Raw genomic sequence first — 23,341 nt, forward strand, 5'->3', positions numbered from 1 at the left:
GATGAACCTGTAAACGTGAGAACTCAGAGATCTGAGGTACTTCACATAAACACACTCAAGTATCAGTCTTTCATTCTCTGAAAACAAGAACACAGGAAAACAAGCCCCTCTCCCTCTCCCCTCAGAAATGTGAGCACCTTCCCACTAGGCTAACAGTGGCTACCTCTGCACCACATCACTGATCTCCTGTACACATGACAATAAGTTATTAAGGACAGGGTTTGCCCCGGGCACACCAGCAGCTGCTGAAGACACCTGCAGCTCCTGCAGGCTGAGTTCCAGTTTGCTCACAGCCTCTCGGAAGGCGAATTTGTTGCGAGTCTGGGGGATGCAGTCCACATAGCCTGAGCAGTAGTCGAGCAGCTGGTGTCCGGTGTCCACCAGCTGGCTGTTGGGCACGGGTTCCGTGATTGCACTGGACAGTAGGTCAGCACATTCCAGCAGGGCCTCCTTGCTGATTTTGTCTGCTGAGATTTTCTCAGCCGCCTGTTTGGTTTTTCTCAGAGCCACTTTAGTACCTGCTGTGCCATTAGCCATTTTGGCCGGCGAGATGGAAGAGGTGGGCAGAGGCACTTGAGGCGGAGGCATCGCTGGCCTCCCAGCTTTCCCACTGACGGGCACTGCCCCTGGAGCTGCCTTCTTCCCTCCTTCCGGTGTCTCTGACGTGGGCTGTCCTGCAGCGGGGGCGGTCGGCTCTTCCGTGGGGTCTGAGCACACGGACGGATGCTGCAGTAGTCTCATCACGGGTGGTGGGGGTGGGGCACACTTTGGTTTTACCCGTCGGGGTCGGTCCTTGTCTCCAGAGGATGTGACCTGATGCTCAGATAAGAGTTTGAATTTATTGCCCTGAGAGTCTGTGCCAATGAGCTGCACGTCAGCTGGAGTGTGCTTCAGAGTGGGTGATATGAGGACTGGCACTTTGTGGTTGTGAGTGGTCGGGAGGGCTGCTGCAGCCTTGGCCGGGGAAGACCAGCCTGTCTGCTCGCCATCCTCTGGGACTCCAGCCATGCCAAGTCGTGCTCCGCCATTCCTCTCCTTGCTCTTTGGGGCAGCTGCCACTCCAGCCACCCCTACCCCCGGAGAGTCCTTCTCTGTAATGGCTGGATCCCCAGAGGGGGTTCTGAGAGGAAGAGCTGTGGCTCCTCTAGGCAAAAGTTTGGCTTTTGGTCTCTCCCTGCTTGGAGCAGCACCTTCCTCTGATTTTTTTGGAAGCATGTCATTGGCCCTGTCCACATTCTCTTCTGGCTGAGAAGAGGTGGACACTGTCCTTTCCAGCTGGAGTTTGGACCTCTGGCAGTTCCTGGGAAGGGTCATTGCCATCCTATCCTGCTCTGGAAGCCCTGAGGACATGGAAGATGTAGAGTTTGACCTTGGAAAAGGCTTGGAAGTGTCATCACTGGCTGTGGGTTTACCCGCTCGTAAGCCCAGTGTCTTTTTGATTAAGCGTGGTGTAAAGAAGCCTGTGATGCCAGACCACCCACCCCCAGCAGTGCCGCTGCCCCCGCCCCCACCGCCATCGTCATTACACAGGTTCCTCTGTGCAAAGCTCCCCCCATAGCACTTGGGTGGCACCAGATTCGCCTCTTGCTGGGCAGGAGTGAAAGAGAACCCATCAGCATGCTGTAGAGAAGCAACAGATGAGAAGTTACCCGTGAGTTCATATTTCTTGTGGGGTTGATTCTCCATTTCTCGGAAGGAGCTGCTGCGTTTAGGGGGTGTGGGAGCATTTCTCTTTTTCATGAAGGAGCTGAAGAAGCCTCCCTTCCTATCCCTGGTGAAGCATGTCTCTTTGGCATCTTCCAAGAGGCTGCTGGGTGACTTGTCTCTTTGTTTTCGAGGCAGTGCTGGGGACCCACTGGGGGCCTGTGCACCTCTAACGAACCCTGAAGAGAAACGGCCAATCACTAACGTGAAAGACAAAAAGTGACTCCATTACACTTGAAATACTAAGGTTTAATTTAATTGCAAGAGTTCTGTCGGCATCTATTAGATATCAGGTATTAGCAGGACTCAGAGGAAACTAATAAATACGTTACCGTTTCACATTGCTGAGTGTTCCCAATACAACATGGGAAATAAATAGGAAGCAATAACCTACTTTCTACCTCGGCATTCGTCTTTTCTCTAAACGCTATAGCACACGCTGGCCTCAACTATCAGGCTCAGGGAAGCAGTTTTTGCCAGAACTACACAGATGGTAATGGTCCGGGATTTGAGAGCTGAGAAAACGGAGGGGGAGGCAGAGCTGTATGGCAGACGGAAAGATGAGGACTAACAACGCTGGCACTGCAGAGCCCCGGACCAGAGCAGGAGCTAAAGCAGACGCCAGCCATTCTCTCCTCAGGGAACACGGACAGGAAAACGGAAATAAGGCATCATACCCCAAGGTTCTTGAAACAAGGCAGTTTAATTCTACCTGCCTAGGGATCCATACCTGGTGCTGAACTAGAGGCAGAATTTTCTGTGGCATCCTGTGTCCCTTCGATATTCTCCTTGTTCTCCACCTGTTTCTTCAGCGTTCGGGTCTTAGAAGGAAGTATAGGCAGTCGGGGCAGGTATGGAACAACAGACGAGGAGGAGGCAGCCCTCCCAAGCTCCTCAGCTACCTCTGTGAGGAAGACAAGGGGACTGATCAAAAACAATTTCATGACACAGAAAAGGAGGTTTTTGTTTCAGAAAAGGTATACAACGGAGGAAGAAGCTGGAGAGAAGAGCACTAAAATATACAAATGGAATCACAGAGCATGTACTTTTACGTCTGCCTTCTTTTGCTCAACATTGTGACAGCCGATTCCTCCGTGCTGTTGCATGTAGCAGAGGCTCCCTCTCCCAAGTGTGAGCATACCAAATTAACCCATCCTTCTTCTGGTGGATATCTAGGTTGTTTCCAGTTTGGGGCTGGAAACGAATATGCTGCTACCGACACCCTGCTACATGTCTTTTGCTTCAGAATTGTATGTACGTCTGCTGGGTGTATACCTAGGAGCAGGACCGGTGGGTTACAGGGTGCACATCAATTCAGCTTTGCTGGGTCCTCTCAAACTCTCTCCCAAAATGGCTGTAGCAATCTATACTCCCACTAGCCTTGTATCAAAGTTCTGATTACTCTGCATGCTTGCCAAAGTTTGATATTATCAGGCTTTTTGTTTTTGATTTTAGCCATTCTGGTGTAGGTATGTAGTGGCATCTTACTGTTCTATTCTGGACTTCCCTGATGATGAGTAATGATGGTAAGCATGGATTCATATGCTTTCATATTTTGGATATCCTTGTTTACTGAGTGCTCGTTCAGAGGCTTAATAAAGCAGATTTCTGCACTTAGTTTTTACATTGCACCTTGCACCAAGAAGGAGGGTGGACACATTTCATGTCATGCTGCATTTCATTCATAAAACAAATGAGGCTCCTGAAAAAACATTCACTGTATCAGTAAGCCTCGGCTGATTCAACGTGGCTATGAGTTTTTGGGGCTTCTGCTGGGGCAAAGACATACTTTACTATTCACCCCTTAACAAAAATGAAGCAAGCAGGACTGATTAAACTGTGAAATATTGTGATTTTTTTTTTTTTTTTACAACATTTTGGTGTAACTATTTAAAAAATCAACTCCCCCACAAGAAGGGGCACATGGCCTATAACCCAAGTCATGCCAGCGAGACTGTTTTCTTACGCTGCTGCCTACAGCAGCTGGGAGACAGACGTTAGCTGTGAAGATATGACCTCGAGGAGGCTAGCAACTGTGTCCCATACCTATTGGAAGATTCTGAGGATGAGATCAACCTAGAAGCAAAAGTAAAGTGATACTGGGTGGGAGAGGCTGTGAGAAGGAGGAAGTCCTGAAGCTAATTGATTCTGTGGCTTCTACTGACTCTGAGTTAGCACCATCCCTCCTTTCCCATGGTTTGAGCCAATAAATCCTCCCTTCACTGCTTAAGAAAGTTTGAGTTAGGTTTCCTCCACTCACAACTAACTAATGAATACATCCTTTTAAGGTAGGAACTGTGTCTTAGCTCTGTGTCTTCAGTATATGCTAGCCACAGATTAGATGCTATGATTAATAAAATGTGGATTAAAAGAATCTTAAATTTCTGGTTTAGCAACTCTCAACTGCAGTTAACTTCAAAAATTGATAATGGTTGATTTTCTATAAGGATATAACATTTTCAAAGGAAACAGAACTATTTAAGGATTCAACAGAAATTAAAAGGCGACACAAAAGCACCAAAGAAATGGAGCCTATGACTTCTACCACTTCAACTCCACACGAAGGAAAGCACACAGAGGAAGAAGAGAGCTGGCCAAGGAGCTGCTCAGTGTGGCCCAAAGGGCTGCCTGTATGCTCTGTGATGTATGTGCACAAGCTTCAGCTTACAAAGGAGTAGGATGAAAATACTTTGCTTTCAACCTCAGTATTTACTTTTCCCTTTGATTTTATCTGAAATGATAAGTCACTAATGGAAGAAGACAAAATTCAACTTGCCTGATTTCCTCTTCTAATATTTTGAAACCTGAACTTCAGTAGTGAGCTCTATGTTCAATTATGAAGGAAAGGAAAAATCTGAAAAACGTACGAAATTCTGGAGCTATACTGAAAAACCTAGTAACAACACATAACTAAGAATTCTATGTTTTTAGCTCTCTAGGAATAGCTTCACTATATAACAAGTGTTTACTGTTTGACTCTTGCATGTAATTTTAGAAGCACTGTAATACCAAAGCAGGAAACTGCCTGTATGTATGTATGTATGTACCCATACACTTGTTTTTCAGATAAGAAAAGGGCTCTCACTGTTCATAGCTTAACATCCTCATTTTAAAGTATTCTCCATGTCAACATATTTAAAAATGTCATTTTAAACATTCAATTATAAGCATATAGTAATTAACAGCCCACTGGATTTTTAAATTGTTTTTAATTTTTCAATATTATAAACTACACATCCTTGTAGCTAAATCTTTATTCATACTCTTATTTATTCCCTTAAGATCTACTCCCAGAAAATAACTTTCTGGATATTGGGAGGTTTTTTTGTTTGTTTATTTATTTTGAGAGAGAGAGAGAGAGAGGGAGAGCACAAGCAGAGACAGAGAGAGGTAGAGAGAGAGAATGTAGGGCTTGAACTCATGAGCCACAAGACCATAACCTACCTGAGACGAAATCAAGACTCGGACACTTAACCAAGTGAGCCACCCAGATGCCCCCAAATTTCAATATTAAAAATGAGCTAGAGACATAAAGACACATTTAAAGAAAGCAAAACAAGAATAACAGAGGCCACGAATTAATTCAGTATCCTGAAATGGAGTCCCAAACTGCAGGAGTCTATAATTTTTAATGTTATTACCACCCCTACCACCACCCATGACTGGCCACCAACAGTGAATCACCAGATTCTCACCTTCAGAAATGCTGGAGTCATGGAACATGGTTTCAAAAGCCTGATGTGTTTCAGCAAAAGACGGCCTGTCGGCAGGGCTCCACTTCCAGCCTATGTAACAAAAGAAGGAACTAGTGAAAGCTCTTTATAAATTAACCATCCAGTGGCACACCTGAGAGGGAGTGCTGTGCATCATGGCAACAGCAGAGGCATAGTATGTTCACAGGTGTAGTGAGCCCACATCCTAGGGCTGGTCCTTCCATGTAGCCTTAGCTTCTGTCCTTTCTACTACAAGGATAAAGAGGGGTGGGGAGATGGTTTCTAAAATGGAAAGTTTTCTTCTACTGGAAAAATGAAAAAAGTAAAACCTGTCTTCAAACTCATTCTAACCTTAAAATCAGCTATCCATATTCAGAAATATAACAGGCCATCAGACAGGAGGAACTTAGAGTCCACTTTGACAAAAACAGGACAGTAAGGAAAATAACAAGACTTATGCTTAAACACAAACGCAATTTAATTCATTACTCACCTTCCAGCTCTCTCATCTGTAAGAAGTCAGAGGCTTCTGTTTACTCATCAGAGGTTACTTTCAGGTATTCTCCAGAGTCTTTAGGAATCGTTTTTATCTAGTTGAAAGCAGCCTTCCCCTATCTAATCTCCAAACCCAAGTGCTTATTATCCTATTAAATATGCAAGTGGGCCATGGAAAACTATTCTTAGGATTCCAATTAAGACACAATGATTGGTGGAAATGCAAACTGGTGCAGCCACTCTGGGAAAACAGTATGGAGCTCCTCAAAAAATTAAAAATAGAACTACCCTACGACTCAGCAATTGCACTACTAGGTGTTTATCCAAGGGATACAGGGGTGCTGTTTTGAAGGGGCACATGCACCCCAATGTTTATAGCAGCACTATCGACAATAGCCAAAGTATGGAAAGAGCCCAAAAGTCCAATGACGGATGAATGGATATGGTATATATATACACAATGGAGTATTACTCGGCAATCAAAAAGAATGGAATCTTGCCATTTGCAACTATGTGGATGGAACTGGAGGGTAGTATGCTAAGTGAAATTAGAGAAAGACAAAAATCATAGGACTTCACTCATATGAGGACTTTAAGAGACACAACAGATGAACATAAGGGAAAGGAAACAAAAATAACGTAAAAACAGGGAGGGGACAAAAACGTAAGAGACTCTCAAATAGGGAGAACAAACAGGGTTACTGGAGGGGTTGTGGGAGGGGGGATGGGCTAAATGGGGAAGGGGCATTAAGGAATCTATTCCTGAAATCATTGTTGCACTATATGCTAACTAACCTGGATGTTAATTTAAAAAATAAATTAAATAAAAATTAAAAAAAAAAAAAAGACACAATGGTTGGGCCTTCTGGGTGGCTGAGTTGGTTAACCATCTGACTCTTGATTTCGGATCAGGTCACAATCTCAGGGTTGTGATATCGAGCCCCACATTGATTGGGCTCTGCACTGAGCACAGAGCCTGCTTGGTATTCTCTCTCTCTTCTCTGCCCCTCCTCCCACACTCCCTCCCTCCCTCCCTCTCTCTCTAAGATAGATAGATAGATAGATAGGTAGATAGATAGATTCTCTTAAAAAAAAAAAAACTCAATGGTTTGTCATATATGCCAACTAGCTGATAAATGACCAACTCTTTATATGCCATGAGGTTGGTCACTCTAACAATACTGAGAGGAAAACTATTTCTTAGTATCACTAAGAATCACTGCCTTAACCTTTAAAATCACTGCCTTAACCTTTAAAAATTAAAATAAAAAAAAAAAAAGAAAACCACTCACATGCTCTCATAAGTTCATAAACCTTAGGGGGGCATCCTTCAGGTTGTTCCATTCGATATCCTTTTTCCAGTAGATCATAGACCTGAGACAGGTCAATACCTGGATATGGTGACATTCCATACGTAGCAATTTCCCACAGCAGTACCCCAAAAGCTGCATAAGGGATAAAAGAAATAAAAAGCTGAATGTTTCTTCTCTGATTTGTTATTTATTATGTACCATCAGGTAACTTCTCTTTCAAATTCTGCGTAACATTCACACTGTTACATTAGTATACTCTTCTAATTCTTCTAGCATTCTGATTCTTACAGCTGAATTTGTCCTTCTAAGATATTTGTCACAAGAATGCTTCAGGTATAACCTCAGGACTTTTATTTAGATCTCCTTTACTGCAGTGAGGGAGAATAAATTATGATCATAAAAAGCCTAGGACATAACTGAACTACTCTTAGAACAATCTATGATCTATTTAATAAGTTTCAGTTTTTAGATCAGCTAATATTAGGGGAGTAAAATAAAAATGGATTCATTTAAAATCAGAAAAGAAATTACGCTAGAAAAAAAAAAAACTGCTGGACTTAGTCACAGGTTATTTCTGAGTTTGAGATTCCTGATAAAAAGTCACTTCGTCTCAGTTGCAGATAAAAAGTGACAACTATTTCTGCTGGCCTACAACCCAAATTTCTAGACTTGTTCAGTCCACTGAGCATCCACTAAATCAGAATTCTTTTCAGTGCAACAGAAACAAGATGAGTTACAAGAGCAAATTCTAGATGCAATTCCATCACGCTTCCTTGAAAAGAGAAGGTGACTCTGCGTCATGATACTCTGGAAATAAGCAATAAAATCTAATAAGGAAAACAGGAAACTTTACAGAGAAAGGATCAGTAAAACCCAATGCAGTCCAAGATCTAGACTGTGAGCTCTCTGAAAGGACTTTTTTTTTCACTTTCTTCTTTACACTTTTTAAAAATTTATTTAATTTAAGTAGGCTCCATACCCAATGTGGGGCTCTAACCCCTTTCTCTACACTTCTTTCTATGCTAAGTACCTAGCACAATGCCTGGCAGACAGTAGAGATTTAATAAATGCTTGCTGAACGACTGATAAAGGATGGGGGTAAGGCAGAGTTTACTGGTCACATAAAAGAGAAATTTCGAAGAATTAAAGAACATTTATAAAAAAATAAAATGACAGGGGAGCCTGGTAGGCTCAGTCGTTTAAGCTTCCGGCTCTTGATTTCGGCTGAGGTCATGCATGATCTCCCGGTTTGGGAGTTCAAGTCCTGTGTCAGCCTCTGTGCTGTCAGTGTGGAGTCTGCTTAGTATTCTGTCTCTCCCTCTCTTTCCGCCCCACCCCTGCATGCACTGTCTCTCTCTCTCTCAAAATAAACCTAAAAAAAAAAAAAAAAAGAAGACATAGAAAAAGTCCCTTCCAAACCTTACCCCAAACGTCAGATTTAATTGAGAAGGTATTGTAGGCAAGACTCTCTGGTGCTGTCCATTTAATAGGAAATTTGGCTCCCGCATGAGCAGTATAGGTGTCTCCAGTCATCAGTCTACTCAAGCCAAAGTCAGCCACTTTTACCACATGGTTTTCTCCCACTAGGCAGTTACGGGCTGCAAGATCTCTGTGGGAAAGAGAACCCTAATGTGATTCCACTCAGTGAGGAAAATGGTCACGAACAAATGCTCTATTCTTAGTTCTTTGTGCTACAAGCAGAGTTGATAAGTCTGTGCTGACAGATATGGTAGTATTTTATGATAGCTGCTAACATGGTAGAAAGCCACTAATTATCCACCACTTGGAGAGTAGTCATCAAGAGGCAGTTACGTGATACTAGAAGAAAGCAGACTTCAGAAAATGGGTTCCTATTTGTAAGTACACTGGGCTAGGTTTCAGAGGTGAGCAAAGATGCTTTTCTACAAGGCTTTAAGTTCTTAACTGAGACGGAAAGCTTTTTTTAAAATTAAGCCATTAGATGGAGCAAAAGGCTCTTGGATATAATCCTGGGCAAAATAAAGAGCATTCTGTTTTAAGAACGGCAAAGGCTCCTCATTAATACTTTAGCCAGAATACAGTAGGTTTACAAGATGGAAATGATATTATAGTGGGTGGGGCCTGTGAAAGAGAAAATTGCTTTCTTGGGTCATCTGGAAATTTCCAGGAAGGTCCTCACATTCTTCTCTTCATTTGCACATCAAGCAAGGTAGCTTCACGGTTAGAAATAGCAATGATTGGGCTTTACACACCTATGGATGAAATTCTTCTTCTCTAAATACTCCATTGCAGAAGAGATCTGAGTGGCCATATAGAGCAGTACGACTGCAGTCACTTCGTCTCGGTTGCACTCTCGGAGATAATCAAGCAAGTTGCCGTAGGGCATGTACTCAGTCACGATGTAAAATGGTGGCTCCAAAGTACACACACCTGGTAGTTCAAGAATAGAGCTTGTTTTATTAGTATAGATTCAAAAATTCCAAACCACTTCGTCAAGAATAGTTGACAAATTTTAAAGTCTAGTTCAGCAGTAATCTTTTCCCTTCTTGCCATCACATTCTCTGAAAGTAACACAGCAAAGGTAAGTTGCTGGTTGATAAGGGAGTCTCAGCTTCCATTACATCATTCTCTGGAAATCCACATGCATTTGAGCATTTGCCTGTTTGGGCAAAAGCAGAGTTACTTACATTAATTCCATAAGGGGTCTGGAAGACCAAAATTTCTGGAGTTCTGTATGTGCCCCAGATTCTGAGCCTCACCTGCACACTAACAATGTTTATCTGAAAGTAACAGCAATTGTGTATATGTTGAAAACTGTGTGAGTTCAGCCTGTATAAAGCTTGGTAAAAAGACTGCTTCCATAGTCAAGGATTTCACTGACCCAGGGTAGATTCCTTACAAAGAATCAACAAGAAGCTGAGGCACCTGCACGGCTCAGTTGGTTAAGCGTCTGACTGTCGGTTTTGGCTCAGGTCATGATCCCACAGTTTCGTGAGTTCGAGCGTCACATCAGGCTCTGTGCTGACAGCACGGAGCCTGCCTGGGATTCTCTCTCTCTCCCCCCTCTCCCTCTTGAATGAATGAATGAATAAATAAATAAATAAACAAACAAACAAATAAACAAACAAACAATAAAATATATTAATAAATATAATATAAGTAAATATAAAGTAAAATAAATAAAATACATATATATATTTTTTTATTTAAAAAAAATTTTTTTAACGTTTATTTATTTTTGAGACAGAGAGAGACAGAGCATGAACGGGGGAGGGGCAGAGAGAGCGGGAGACACAGAATCGGAAGCAGGCTCCAGGCTCTGAGCCATCAGCCCAGAGCCCGACGTGGGGCTCGAACTCACGGACCGCGAGATCGTGACCTGAGCTGAAGTCGGACGCCCGACCGACTGAGCCACCCAGGCGCCCCCATATATATATATTTAAGAAAAAAAAAAAGAATCAACAAGAAGCTATTTCCTTTGGGACGGTTTATCTTAACGTGAACACCCAAAGAAACTGGCCCTCCTTCAAAATGGGCAAAGAGTTCAGGCAATAATTTCTTTGTGACCTGAATAGCCATTCTATCACAGCATAGCACATTCTGCTTAGCAAGGTAAACTGATGAGTATGGTCACAATTTTTAATTTGCTTCTTTTCAACAGCTTTTCATTTAATGTCTCTACCTTGTAAAAATATTTTGTGACAATGTTTGGTTTGGCATCATTTTGAGTGGTTCTGAACTTGAATCTGGGGCAATTACCACAAGCTGGGCAGTTTTATATATTGTAATCAATCTAGGCCACTCTCTCCTGGGCAATTAAAAAAAATTTTTAATTAATGTATGTATGTATGTATGTAATCTCTACACCAAACATGGACCTCAAACTCACAACCCCAAGATCAAGAGTCAGATGCTCTACTGAGTCGGCCAGCACCCCGTTCCAGGGCAAATTTTTGTTTTTTAATGTTTATTTTTGAGAGACAGAAGGACAGAGTGTGAGTGGGCAAGGGTCAGTGAGAGAGGGAGATACTGAATCCAAAGCAGGCTGCTCCAGGCTCTGAGCTGTCAGCACAGAGCCCGACATGGGGCTCAAACCCACGAACCGCGGGATCATGACCCAAGCCAAAGTTGTATGCTTAACCAACTGAGCCACCCAGGCGCCCCACTGGGCAATTTTTAAGGAGTCTGTTGAGTAAAATGACAACTATTTTTTTTTTTAATTTTTTTAAATGTTTACTTATTTCTGAGACAGAGAGAGACAGAGCATGAGTGGGGGAGGGTCAGAGAGAGAGGGAGACACAGAATCAGAAGCAGGCTCCAGGCTCTGAGCTGGCAGCACAGAGCCCGACACGGGGCTCGAACTCACAGACCGTGAGATCATGACCTGAGCTGAAGTCGGACGCTCAACCGACTGAGCCACCCAGGCGCCCCAAAATGACAACTATTTACTGAAGTAGTTTTGCACTTGGAGCTTCTGCCATGGTGATTCAAAAGGAGTATGTGGAGACAATGGGGTTGGGAGACAAGCATCACTAAGGAAACCCATGGCTCAGAAGCTCCCTCACCTAATAGCTGTACCAGATTAGGGTGCTTGATCTCCTTCATCACTGCAGCTTCTTTCAGGAACTCTTCCACCTCCATGGTATCTTCCTGGAAAGGCCGGGGGTGGGGGAAGAAAACAAAACAAAAAAACAGAAGAGGGACAAACCCCCATTTTAATCATTTGAGTCAACTCACAATCCTAAACCTACAGCTTTAAAAAAACTTCTTTCAAAAATATTTTTGAATATTTTAGCATATTAAAGAAATTTTATCAGAACCTAAGACACATCCAATTAGAAACAAAAATGTCCCTAAAATGTATCCAGTATTTGAAACGAAAGTGAAAATTAGCAGGGCAAGCAACGGAATATCCTATCCCATATCCCATCACAAGGGAAACATGGCAGACCTGGATGGTAACTCAGTTCTCAGTTTACTTCCTTACACATCTCAGCCTTTGAAACAGGAGACAGAAGGGTTAGCTGTTTACATATTTGTCTTCCTGACACATTCCTTAAGGAGCAATGCACATGTGCAAAGCCATGCATATTGTCTCACACTCACAGTAGGCTTAATAAGTGCTTGCTAACCAGAATGGATTACTACTCATAGCCAGAGCAGCCCTTATAAGTGATATGCCAGAGCTATGGAGGCAAACAGGAGAACCGTCAGAGAACGGAATGAGTGACAACTGTGCAACTGGTTACTAGGATGCTTAAAGAAGACAGCAGCATGAGGAAGATTTCTGGGACTATTAGGAACAAGAAAAAAGGATTTAATCTCATAGAGATGGGGGGAGCATGAGGCAGAAAGCTGAAGGACAGACGAGACAGCCCATGATTCTTGTACACTGCACCAACAATTCCATCCAGCAGGGGTCCTTCTCAGGAAGCAAAACAGCTTGTCTTGCCTTTATAACTTATAATTTGCTCCTAACCTTTCACTAAGACTTACATCAACAGCCTCCAGAGACAAACCTTCCCCACAGTGGGTTTCGCTGTGTTGCAGTGAATAATCTGCCCGTGCGCTGTCAGCAATGGCACTAAAGTTAATCATCAATTTGCTGATGTGCTTGGCATCAGTGGGTGGAAAGTGCTCCAAAGATGAAGAAGGGCATGCTCATATTTCCAAGTGATTCAGCACAAATGTAAAAATGCCTGGAAACTGTAATTCTTAGCAACCCACCTTCAATGTTTTCACAGCAACCGTAAGGCTATATTTCTTCCAGACGCCGACATAAACTTCTCCATACTGCCCACCCCCAAGTTTGTGCTTCATGGTAATATCTGTTCGTTCCATTTCCCATTTGTCATGGATGGGGGACACGCCATAGACTGTTGGCTTATTGCACTTGGGCGCTGGGTAATGTAATGTTGTCACCAGCCCATCCGCCACTGTGGAGTGATGATGAACCAGCTCTGCCAGGGTGCTAAAGCGGCTCTCGGCAGTTACATACACCTGAGGAGAAAGGCAGGAGAAAAGCTCCATCAACTTGAAAAGGGTCAGAAAAATTGTTTTCAAAGCCCATTATTTCACTGGTCTGAAGATATAAAGACAGGAGGCTATCTTATTGAGGTAAATTAAATGATGATGGTAAGGAGAAACAGAACTTCAATTTAATCCTCCTTAAACCATTCTTCCTAGGCTTCCTAAATAAGCTCTAGTTTTGGGGGAAAAGCTTCCAACGTATCTTTCTGAATCATCAAGATCATTGGTCTTCAAGTAGTTTTAAGCAACAAGACTGTGAAACCCAAATATGTTAGCAGCAGAGATGCTCTGATTAAAGGAGGCAAGAGGAAACTTGGCCTCCTGTAAAAGGTTATGAAATACCACATCAGAATCTTGCACAGCACCAAACCTGAGAACCACAGAGTTCAATTTTTTTGGTAGGGAGAGAGTATTTAAGTATCTTATAATTTTTACTTAATCAGGATATGTTTTTGAGTATCCAGGCCACAATAGGGGCAACTGGGTGGCTCAGTTGGTTAAGTGACCAACTTCAGCTCAGGTCATGATCTCACAGTTCCTGAGTTCGAGCCCCACGCTGGGCTCTGTGCTGACAGCTCAGAGCCTGGAGCCTGCTTCGGATTCTGTGTCTCCCTCTCTGTCTGCCCCTCCCCCACTTGCACTCCGTGTCTGTCTCTCCTTCTCAAAAAAAAAAAAAAAAAAAAAACATTAAAAAAAGTAAGTTAAAAAAAAGGGCCACAATTTTATTTCAGAGTGGTTAACAAAACAGTAGTTAATTTGTAATAATAAAAGTATAAAAGATGAGTAGTCTTCAAGCCCTATCTTCCAAAGGAGCTTGTTTATAGTTTTTTTTTTAAATGAAACTTTTGGTGTATATAGAATAATATACAATATATACAGAATTGATGATTTTTACAAGGTGAACTCACCCATGTAAACCTCTCCCACACCAAGAATTGTAACACTACCAGCACCCTCCCAAATAAGCTATTCACCCCTTCGAAGATAACCATTCTGCTGACTTCTAGAACACCTTAGATTAGCTCTGTCTGCTTCTGAACTTACACAAATGGAGTCATACAACAGGTATTATTGTGTCTGCTTTCTTTCACTCAACTTTTCTTTATTGTGATATAATTTGCATACCATAAAATCCACCGTTTTCAAGGATACAATTCAGTGGTTTTAATATATTCCCAAAGTTGTCCAACCATCACCACTATCTGACTCCATAACACTGCCACCCCCTCACGCCCATCCCTGACAGTCACTAATGCCTTTCACTCAGTTTTCCATGTGTGGCACTCACCTACGACACAGGTCAACAAACTTTTCTGCAGAGGGCCAGAGAGTAAATATTTCAGGCTTATGGCCATAATGCCTCTGTCACAACTATTAAAAGCTGCCATAACAAGGAGAAAGCAGCCATAGACAACATATAAACAAATGGGTGTGTCTGTATTTCAATACAATTTTATTTACAAAAATAGGCAACTGGTGGGCCCACAGATTTTCTTGAGAGTGTGCACAGCAGTACATTTTTTGTTGTATGAAATTCTATTTTATGAATATGCCACAATTTACTAATTCATTCTGTTGTTAGACAATGAAGTGTTTCTAGCTTGGAGCTATTATAAATAATGCAACTGTGAACATTCTTGTACATGTCTATGTCTTCTATGTCTCCTATGTCTCCTATGTCTACAACACATGCACTCATTTCTGTAAACCAGAAGCAAAGCTGCTACGTCTCTCCCCCATTACCACTCATCTGGCTCTATTTGGTTTCATCAAGAGACAGTAGGTCTGTGCGGTGATATAAAAGAGAATTCATAATTATTTCCTACTTTGTAACAGCCATTATGTTTTAAGGAAATTATTTCATTTAATCCTCACGATGACCCAATAAAGTGCAATGAGAAACAGGCTTATGTAAGGTCACAAAGTTAGTAAATAGACATGTTGGAGTTATGCACCAAACCAGGTCTGCCTGCTCCAAAGCCTGGGCTTTCCCCTACTCTGCATATCACACAGAGGGAAAGAGCAGAACAAATGATTCCATATAAATTTACTGTTCAGCAGAACTGACACAAAGGCAGGCCTCACAGTTTATGAAGTAAAACAGTTCCACTCCTAAGACAGCCATCCTGAAACGACTGGTCTTCCCAACGTGCACTCTGCTCAATGACTGACCTATTTCTATCAACACACATTCATACTCAGTCTCCGTCTCAGAAGCCCAGATTCTTACTTTGTGAACTTTGTGGCAGAGATTATTACAATTTTCAAAGACAGAAGGCTTAATCTAGCAATTCTGTACAACACACTGGATGTATATATATATATCCGTACACTGGTGGTGATTAGAACAGCTAACTTAAATAGCAGTTTCTTCCATTCACCTTCAAATCTCTCATTAAACTATTGATATAATAGTGTTTTTCATTTCCATTACCATATTCTTATGTGTAAGCTCTAATGTGCCAAATAGCCCAAATTCACATCAGTGATTATTTTATTTCATATGAGTCATAAAAACTTATTTTTTAGTCATTCTGAGTGTTTTTTCTAAAGAACAGCCCATCCACGCCCAAGGTGGTACCGGCCAGTCTTACCTTGCCGTCTGTGGTGGTGTTGATCCTGTAGTGATACACACGGCCCTCGTACCTGAGCGAGATGGACAGCTGCCCAGGGCTGCTCTCACTCTCCCGCACCAGGAAGCTGCCATTGATCAGACTGCTGAGCAGGTACTCCGCAGCGCTGCGCGACACAGGCCCATGGTACCAGGAGTGTTTTTCCAAGCTGTTCACTGGGGTGATGTAGTTGCTTGGCACCCAACCTTGGCCATTCTTAGAGCGAACTTCACTCCACTCACCATTCTGGTTGTAACCAAGGACTCGAAGCTTTTCACCTGGCCATGACATCATCAGAGAAGAGAAGAGAAGAGAAGAGAAGAGAAGAGAAGAGAAGAGAAGAGAAGAGAAGAGAAGAGAAGAGAAGAGAAGAGAGAAGAGAAGAGAGAAGAGAAGAGAGAAGAGAAGAGAGAAGAGAAGAGAGAAGAGAAGAGAGAAGAGAAGAGAGAAGAGAAGAGAGAAGAGAAGAGAGAAGAGAAGAGAGAAGAGAAGAGAGAAGAGAAGAGAGAAGAGAAGAGAGAAGAGAAGAGAGAAGAGAAGAGAGAAGAGAAGAGAGAAGAGAAGAGAGAAGAGAAGAGAGAAGAGAAGAGAGAAGAGAAGAGAGAAGAGAAGAGAGAAGAGAGAAGAGAAGAGAGAAGAGAAGAGAGAAGAGAAGAGAGAAGAGAAGAGAGAAGAGAGAAGAGAAGAGAGAAGAGAAGAGAGAAGAGAGAAGAGAAGAGAGAAGAGAAGAGAGAAGAGAAGAGAGAAGAGAAGAGAGAGAGAAGAGAGAAGAGAAGAGAGAAGAGAGAAGAGAAGAGAGAAGAGAAGAGAGAAGAGAGAAGAGAGAAGAGAAGAGAGAAGAGAAGAGAGAAGAGAAGAGAGAGAGAAGAGAAGAGAGAAGAGAAGAGAGAAGAGAAGAGAAGAGAGAAGAGAAGAGAGAAGAGAGAAGAGAAGAGAGAAGAGAAGAGAGAAGAGAGAAGAGAAGAGAGAAGAGAAAAGAGAAGAGAAAAGAGAAGAGAAAAGAGAAGACAAGACAAGACAAGAGAAGACAAGAGAAGACAAGACAAGACAAGAGAAGACAAGAGAAGACAAGAGAAGACAAGAGAAGACAAGAGAAGACAAGAGAAGACAAGAGAAGACAAGAGAAGACAAGACAAGAGAAGACAAGAGAAGACAAGAGAAGACAAGAGAAGACAAGACAAGAGAAGACAAGACAAGAGAAGACAAGACAAGAGAACTTAACTTCAAATATCAGCAGTCTATTATCAAACTCTGAACTCTGAAAAATCAATCAGGAAATTTTACGCCAACATTTAAAAAAAATAATGAAAACAAACTTGGCTGCTCATCATATCGTGATTGATCTCTTTAGCTCGTGGCTTAAAGACAAGCAGCACAGTTAGAAATAACCTTCTGGTATTTACTAAAGGTTTTCACACCAACTAAAAAAATGCCATTAGGAAACTCCACGTGTGGTATAGTATGGTGGCATACAAACACAGAAAGGTTCCCAATCCATAAACACAGAGAATACACCGCTGATTGCCAGAGGGGAGAGGGTGTGGCATTGTGCAAAATGGGTGAAGGGGAGTGGGAGATACAGGCTTCCCTACAGAGAATAAACAAGTCACAGGGATAGATGGTACAGCACAGAGAATACAGTCAGTGGCATCGTAATAGAGTTGTGTGGTGACAGACGGTAGCTACACTTGTGGTGAGCACAGCACAACAAATAGAGCAAATCACAGTGTTGTACACCTGGAAGTAATGCAGTATCGTGTGTCAACTATACTTGAATTAAAAAAAGACAGGTTATTCTGGAAAATGACACAGTCTCACCCTTCAAAGAAAAGTTCATTTTTCTCAAAACAGTTTGTCAAGGAATGTATCTTATATATGGTTCAATGTTAACAACAATCAAGGATTAGGGATGAGAAATGTGAAATACAAAGTCACTCTGAAATTTCAGTTGGCACCAAAGCAGCAAGACCATCTACGTAAGAAACAAAAAATAACAAAACAAAATAGAAGCACAAACCACAGAGCTTTCTGTTTTCAGAAAAAAAAAACTGCTTGGGGGGCAGGCGGGCGGTTAGGACTCCCAAAGCACAATCTTGTCTGGGACTCAAGTTTTACCAGTTACAGTTTCCCAACTTCCCTCCCATTCCTTATGAAGATGAGTCAGTCCTACTCATTCCTCTAAAATTAGTGTGTGGGAAGGGAAGCCGCCACTGAAGCCAGAACCCAAGACAAGTTATTCAGAATGTCTTTGCTGTCAACGTCAATGTCCTTAATTTCTCTACTAAAGTTGTGAACCTCAGCTTTAAACTCCCTAATATACATTTTGCCCCTAAACTTACAGCTCAGACAAAACAGGAAAGGTGAAAGAGAGATCATGCACATGGCCCACTAGTTATCAGGCAAAGGCCACTGAGGAAACACTCAAAATCATTATTCTGGCAGTCACTGAACATTTTCAGCAGCCCACAGAAATGTCTACCATAGGATAACTTTATTAGCTCCTACGATCTCATCTTTGACCTGGAAGTGACATTCAATGACAAAAACAGGAGTATGTACTCATAAAATATACATATGTACACATGAGTAGATAGGAGCATGTGGTGTGGTGGTGGGAATGCGCAGATAAATACTCACCAACCATATCTGCAGGTAAAAAACCTCAGTGCTCCTAGAAAAGCTAAATAGAACTTGTTCCTCTTATAGCTGTTCTCTATTGTACCACAAGAACTAGAAATGTAAAGAATTAGTATATTACTGTTGCTTCCTTACAAATAACTGCTAACGGTGGGTCATCATTAGCAGGATACAGTCAAAAACCCTGTTTTTGTCTATTTTCCTCTCTTTTAGAAGTTAGGAGGGGAATTTTCTACTCTGGAAGTTTTGAGCACCAGGGAAATTGATGATAGGACTAGTGGGGATGTAAACATGAGCTCTACTGACAGAGGAATGCTGGGAGAACTGTTTTTTTATTTCAAGCAAAAAACAATATTCAAAGGAGGAACTATAATAAGTTGTCATTATTTTATTTTTAAAATATATTTTCTTCTCCTTTAAAATATAAAATAGCTTTAGCATGACATCATTTTATATTAATAAGAACCTGACAGAAAAATCTGGCTTCTCATGGGTTTCATGAGAAATCCCTGTTTGCCATGAGATAACAAGAATCCCACCCCCTGAGCTGCACTCTAGCGATTGCCATAACTGGTAACTGAGGAGTCAACAGACTTTCTTTATCGATGTTTCCTTGGTGACTGAACTATCTTAGAAAAACCTCACATGAAAAGTCTATCTAGAAAGAATGTTCTGAGTCACTGCTTCACCAACTTCTCCACTGAAGTATCCATAAAGGTAAAAAAAAGTGTGTTGTAGCCCGAAGAGACTACTGCACAGTATAAAATTCTTTGAAATCCTTTGTTTTATCCTAAAAGTTCATGTAAAAGTTTCCCCCCATGCATAAACCTCATACACACAGAAATATTATCACCATCCTTTCCCCAAAAACTACCTAAAGTCTTCAAGTAACTTGACACTAGATCACCCGCTTTACTTTTTCTATGCCTCTAAAGCCTCCTGGCACAGATAAATGTGCCCTTACACCCACTCAGGGACACATCTATACCCCAGGTTTGAGTTAAGGGTTTCTTTTGCTTTTGGTTAATCTGGCTGGATTTAAAAAACTGATGCATGTAAAAGTTTTATAAAAGGGTAACATTCCCTGAGTGGAGGTCTGCCTTAATCTGGTTTATTCACTCCCATTTAAAGTTTTATTATCAACCTTACAAATAAAAACTGTATGTCTGGCAAATTATCGTTTAAATTAGTTTCATTTAAGTTAAAAATTATCCTTGGGGCATCTGGGTAGCTCAGTCAATTAAGTGTCTGACTTTGGCTCTGGTCATGATCTCGTGGTTCATGGGTTTGAGCCTGTGCTGACAGCTCAGAGCCTGGAGCCTGCTTCAGATTCTGTGTTTCCCTCTCTCTCTGCCCCTCCCTTGCTCATGCTCTCTCTTTCTCAATAATAAATAAACATTAAAAAAAAAATTATCCTGAAATATATTTTTCCTAGTAGGAGGCTTTCATAAATTCAGAAGAACAAGCTTAGGTAGATTAGTAATCTAATTCATGTACACAATAAGAATGTCCCATGCTTCTTTCTTTTTTTCACTTTTTTGTATTTTTTTTTGTATTTTTATTATTTTTTATTTTTTAAAGTAATCTCTACACCCAACGTGGGGCTCACTCACAACTCCAGGATTAAAAGTCACATGCTCTACCCACTGAGTCCCAGGCACCTCTCTTTCTCATAGAAGGTCCATATTTTCTGTCCTTATTCAAAAAACTAATAATGAATGATTTTACTTAGTCATGTTCTTAGTGCTCCCTTTTATAAACTTTCTACTAAAATAAATGACTATTCTCTTGAGAGTATTACTGTAATAGAAATCCTTCCTACTATTCCTTTCACTAGCCCATATAAACACAAATGAGAGATTTGTCTAGGCCAGTGCTACTCAAAGCAGTCCACAATAAGATATGACACTTGTGCTGGAATGTGAATCACTGGACTACTTCCTTCTTGTTCAAAGTCTTGCTTTGCACCAAGGTGGCTCAGTAGGTTAAGCGTCCGAATTCGGCTCAGGTCATGATCTCACAGTTCGTGGGTTCGATCTCAGGTCGGGCTCTGTGCTGACAGCTCGGAGCCTGGAGCCTGCTTCAGATTCTGTGTCTTCCTCTCTCTATGCCCCTCCCTTGCTTGCACTCTGTCTCTCTTTCAAAAATAAAATAAACATGGAAAGGAAAGGGGAAGGGAAAGGGGAAGGGGAAGGGGAAAAGAAGGAAAGTCTTGCTCCAAAACCAGAAAATGTCAGCTGAACTAAGTAATATGTAGTATACTTAGTGACATAGTTGGCTTACATATCGGGACCAAGTTCTTAATCTTAACAATGTGGACTGGTAATGAACTATTCTCAGGTAAGCAGTCAGCCCACGGACAACACTTTGAGTAGCACCAGGCTCTGCCAACATGACTCATCTTAGCCACAGTTCAAACAGAAGAGATGGATAGTAAACCTAGTGCCACCTAACATGAATGCTGCATATTACATATAGAACTGAATTCTGAGAATGAGAAAAGTTTATGTATATACCACATGGTGCTTGCTTGCTTGCTTTCTTTCTTTCTTTCTTTCTTTCTTTTTTAATGTTTATTTATTTTAGAGACAGAGAGACAGAGCACAAGTGGAGGAGGGGCAGAGAGAGCCAGAGACAAAATCTGAAGCAGGCTGCAGGCTCTGACCTGTCAGCACAGAGCCCGACGCGGGGCTCGAACCCACAAACCGTGAGATCATGACCTGGGCCGAAGTCGGATGCTTAACCGACTGAGCCACCCAGGCGCCCCTACATGGTGCTTTTTCTAAAGTACCTTATCTCCGCTTCTCATTAATAAACCCTATAAAGTAGACAAAGTGACATTATCCCATGTACAGGCTTAAACAAATAAACAAGCCAGTGAACCAAAAATATCTGGGCCTAAATCACCTAATTTTAGTCAGAGGCAGAATCTAGAACAGACCCCTTTATTTCTTAAGCACTAATGAAAACTGAAGAGTGAGGAGATATTACACAGAAGCTCACCTTTAGTGATGCTGAGTGTATTATCACCACTCGCCACAAAATCATAAAGTGCAACAAAGAGATTAGGGTCACTCTCAGTAGCTCCAAGTAAATTCTCCTTGGAGCTCCACCTGATGGCTTCATTCAGTGCCTGGGGTTCAACGTCACAACCATAGGGGCGGTGCAAGGCTTCTGAAAGACATAAAAAGAGAAAGGAATTGACACTAAGTTCAACCATTAAAAATTCGTTTGAATTCAGTACATACATAGTATTTTAGCTGCTGGCATATATGTATAGTGAAAGTTCCAAGGTGGAAAAGAACTGTATAATATGGAGTCATGAAGAATGAGCAAATGGCATGGTCTCCTAAGTATGAGAAAAGTCTATTTGTTGAAAATATAACAAGACAAAAGATCCCAAAATGAGCATTTAGCTGTAATTTATCCATATTCACCAAAATCAGAAATAGAAAGAAAAAGTGGTTTTCTCAAAATGAAAAAAGGAAATCTCAAAAAGAAATGGCAATTCATTTCATAAAACATATCAGATATTTGGTGGTGGTGGTGGTTTTAAGAAAGTACAGTTATGTTTTATAAGTCTTCCCAAACTACCCTTCTTCTTCCCTTGCTCTTTACACATAAAACAAATTCTGGAAAAGATAACAGACTTTAAGAAATATGTACATATTGCATAAACCCAGATCTCCATTTACATATAGAAAAATTATAGAAACAGTGCTTCCAGAAAGAAAAAATACTAACAATATCTGTTAAACAATAGAAAAATATTTTGGTTTAATACAAAACACTCTTGGCATTCCAAAATACCTTTGTATCACTGTGCACGGTCTATAATATAATAGCAAACAATTGTTCGTTGTTTTAATGAAAAAGGTTTTATCTTATTTGCTTTTCTTAGATGGTACATTTCTGTAAGTATCTTAATCGAGAACTTAATTGAAGGCTCTAGAAAATATCACCAACAAAGGACATTTGAGTTTCTACCACGTGTAATGGTTGAAGCCTTGTAAGACCTGGTTTCTTCCTCAGGCTTTATGGTTCCTAAATTTAGTCACACTACACAAACAGGTGATCCCTACAAAGATCACCTGCTTCTCACAACCCAGGTCATTTACACAAAAAATACACTATGCCTTCAAAGGTGATTTTCTCGATCACAGAAACTATTTTTAGTGGCTGTCTGCCACTATCCAACTACCTATTGTGACATAACAACACTTTTCTATTATGTCTCTCTCTCCTTCTACTCATTTTTCATGTAAAGTTGACTTTCTTATATTTGAAGAAGAAAAATCCTGGAATCTGTGGTTTTATTTCTTTTCAAATACATTCCCTCCTCTCCATCTCTACTGCCAATGCCTCAGATCAGATCCCCATCATCTCTCACCTGGACTACTGCCTCCAGTCTTGTCTCCCTCAAAGCCATCCTCCACACAGCTGGCAAAGTGATCTATTTAAAACAAAAATTTGACCATGTCACTCTTCTTAAGATTCTTTAACAGTTCACCATCAAGCTAAAATCTTCTCAATGGCCTCCGAGGTCTTTTATGATTAGGTCTCTACCTACTTCTCCAGCTTTACCTCTCCCCACTCCATACCTCAAATTCTAAACATGAACACACACACAGATGCGTCCTGCTTCTTTGTGCCTTTATTCACAGAGTCCTGGTTACCTGGACTGTGATCTCCTCCCACCCTTCCTTTGACTGCCTGCCTTCTACTCATTTTATAACATTCAGTTCCAGTGTATAACCTCCCCTAGGAAGCCTCACGTGCTCCCCCTCCCCGTACTCTCAAAAGCATTACACTTGCTATATTTGTACCCTTTATCTTTATAATATCCTCAATTGATTTT

The 23,341-nt window shown here is 41.4% G+C and overlaps 1 protein-coding gene across 8 annotated transcripts in view; it reads right to left on the reverse strand.

Annotated features, from left to right (window-relative positions):
* Positions 1-48: 48 nt before the first annotated feature.
* ABL2 (ABL proto-oncogene 2, non-receptor tyrosine kinase) overlaps positions 49-23,341 on the reverse strand; it is a 104,768-nt gene continuing 81,475 nt past the window's right edge. For 2 of the 8 annotated variants that reach the window (XM_042975777.1, XM_007096247.3), the window contains exons 2-13: positions 22,874-22,936; positions 21,487-21,657; positions 15,829-16,124; positions 12,932-13,204; positions 11,770-11,854; positions 9,457-9,634; positions 8,650-8,834; positions 7,205-7,357; positions 5,400-5,489; positions 2,435-2,608; positions 1,650-1,883; positions 49-1,340 (exon numbers count right to left, since the gene is read on the reverse strand). In XM_042975777.1, the coding sequence (XP_042831711.1) occupies positions 160-1,340; positions 1,650-1,883; positions 2,435-2,608; positions 5,400-5,489; positions 7,205-7,357; positions 8,650-8,834; positions 9,457-9,634; positions 11,770-11,854; positions 12,932-13,204; positions 15,829-16,124; positions 21,487-21,657; positions 22,874-22,936 (3,083 nt within the window). In that variant the 3' untranslated portion in view covers positions 49-159. Of the gene's footprint in view, positions 1,884-2,434; positions 2,609-5,399; positions 5,490-7,204; positions 7,358-8,649; positions 8,835-9,456; positions 9,635-11,769; positions 11,855-12,931; positions 13,205-15,828; positions 16,125-21,486; positions 21,658-22,873; positions 22,937-23,341 lie in introns of all 8 variants that reach the window. The other 6 variants (XM_042975778.1, XM_007096248.3, XM_042975774.1 and 3 more) reach the window with 3 other exon arrangements.

The sequence above is a fragment of the Panthera tigris genome, chromosome F3 (genome assembly GCF_018350195.1).
Source record: "Panthera tigris isolate Pti1 chromosome F3, P.tigris_Pti1_mat1.1, whole genome shotgun sequence".
In the NCBI taxonomy this organism is placed as follows: Eukaryota; Metazoa; Chordata; class Mammalia; order Carnivora; family Felidae; genus Panthera; species Panthera tigris.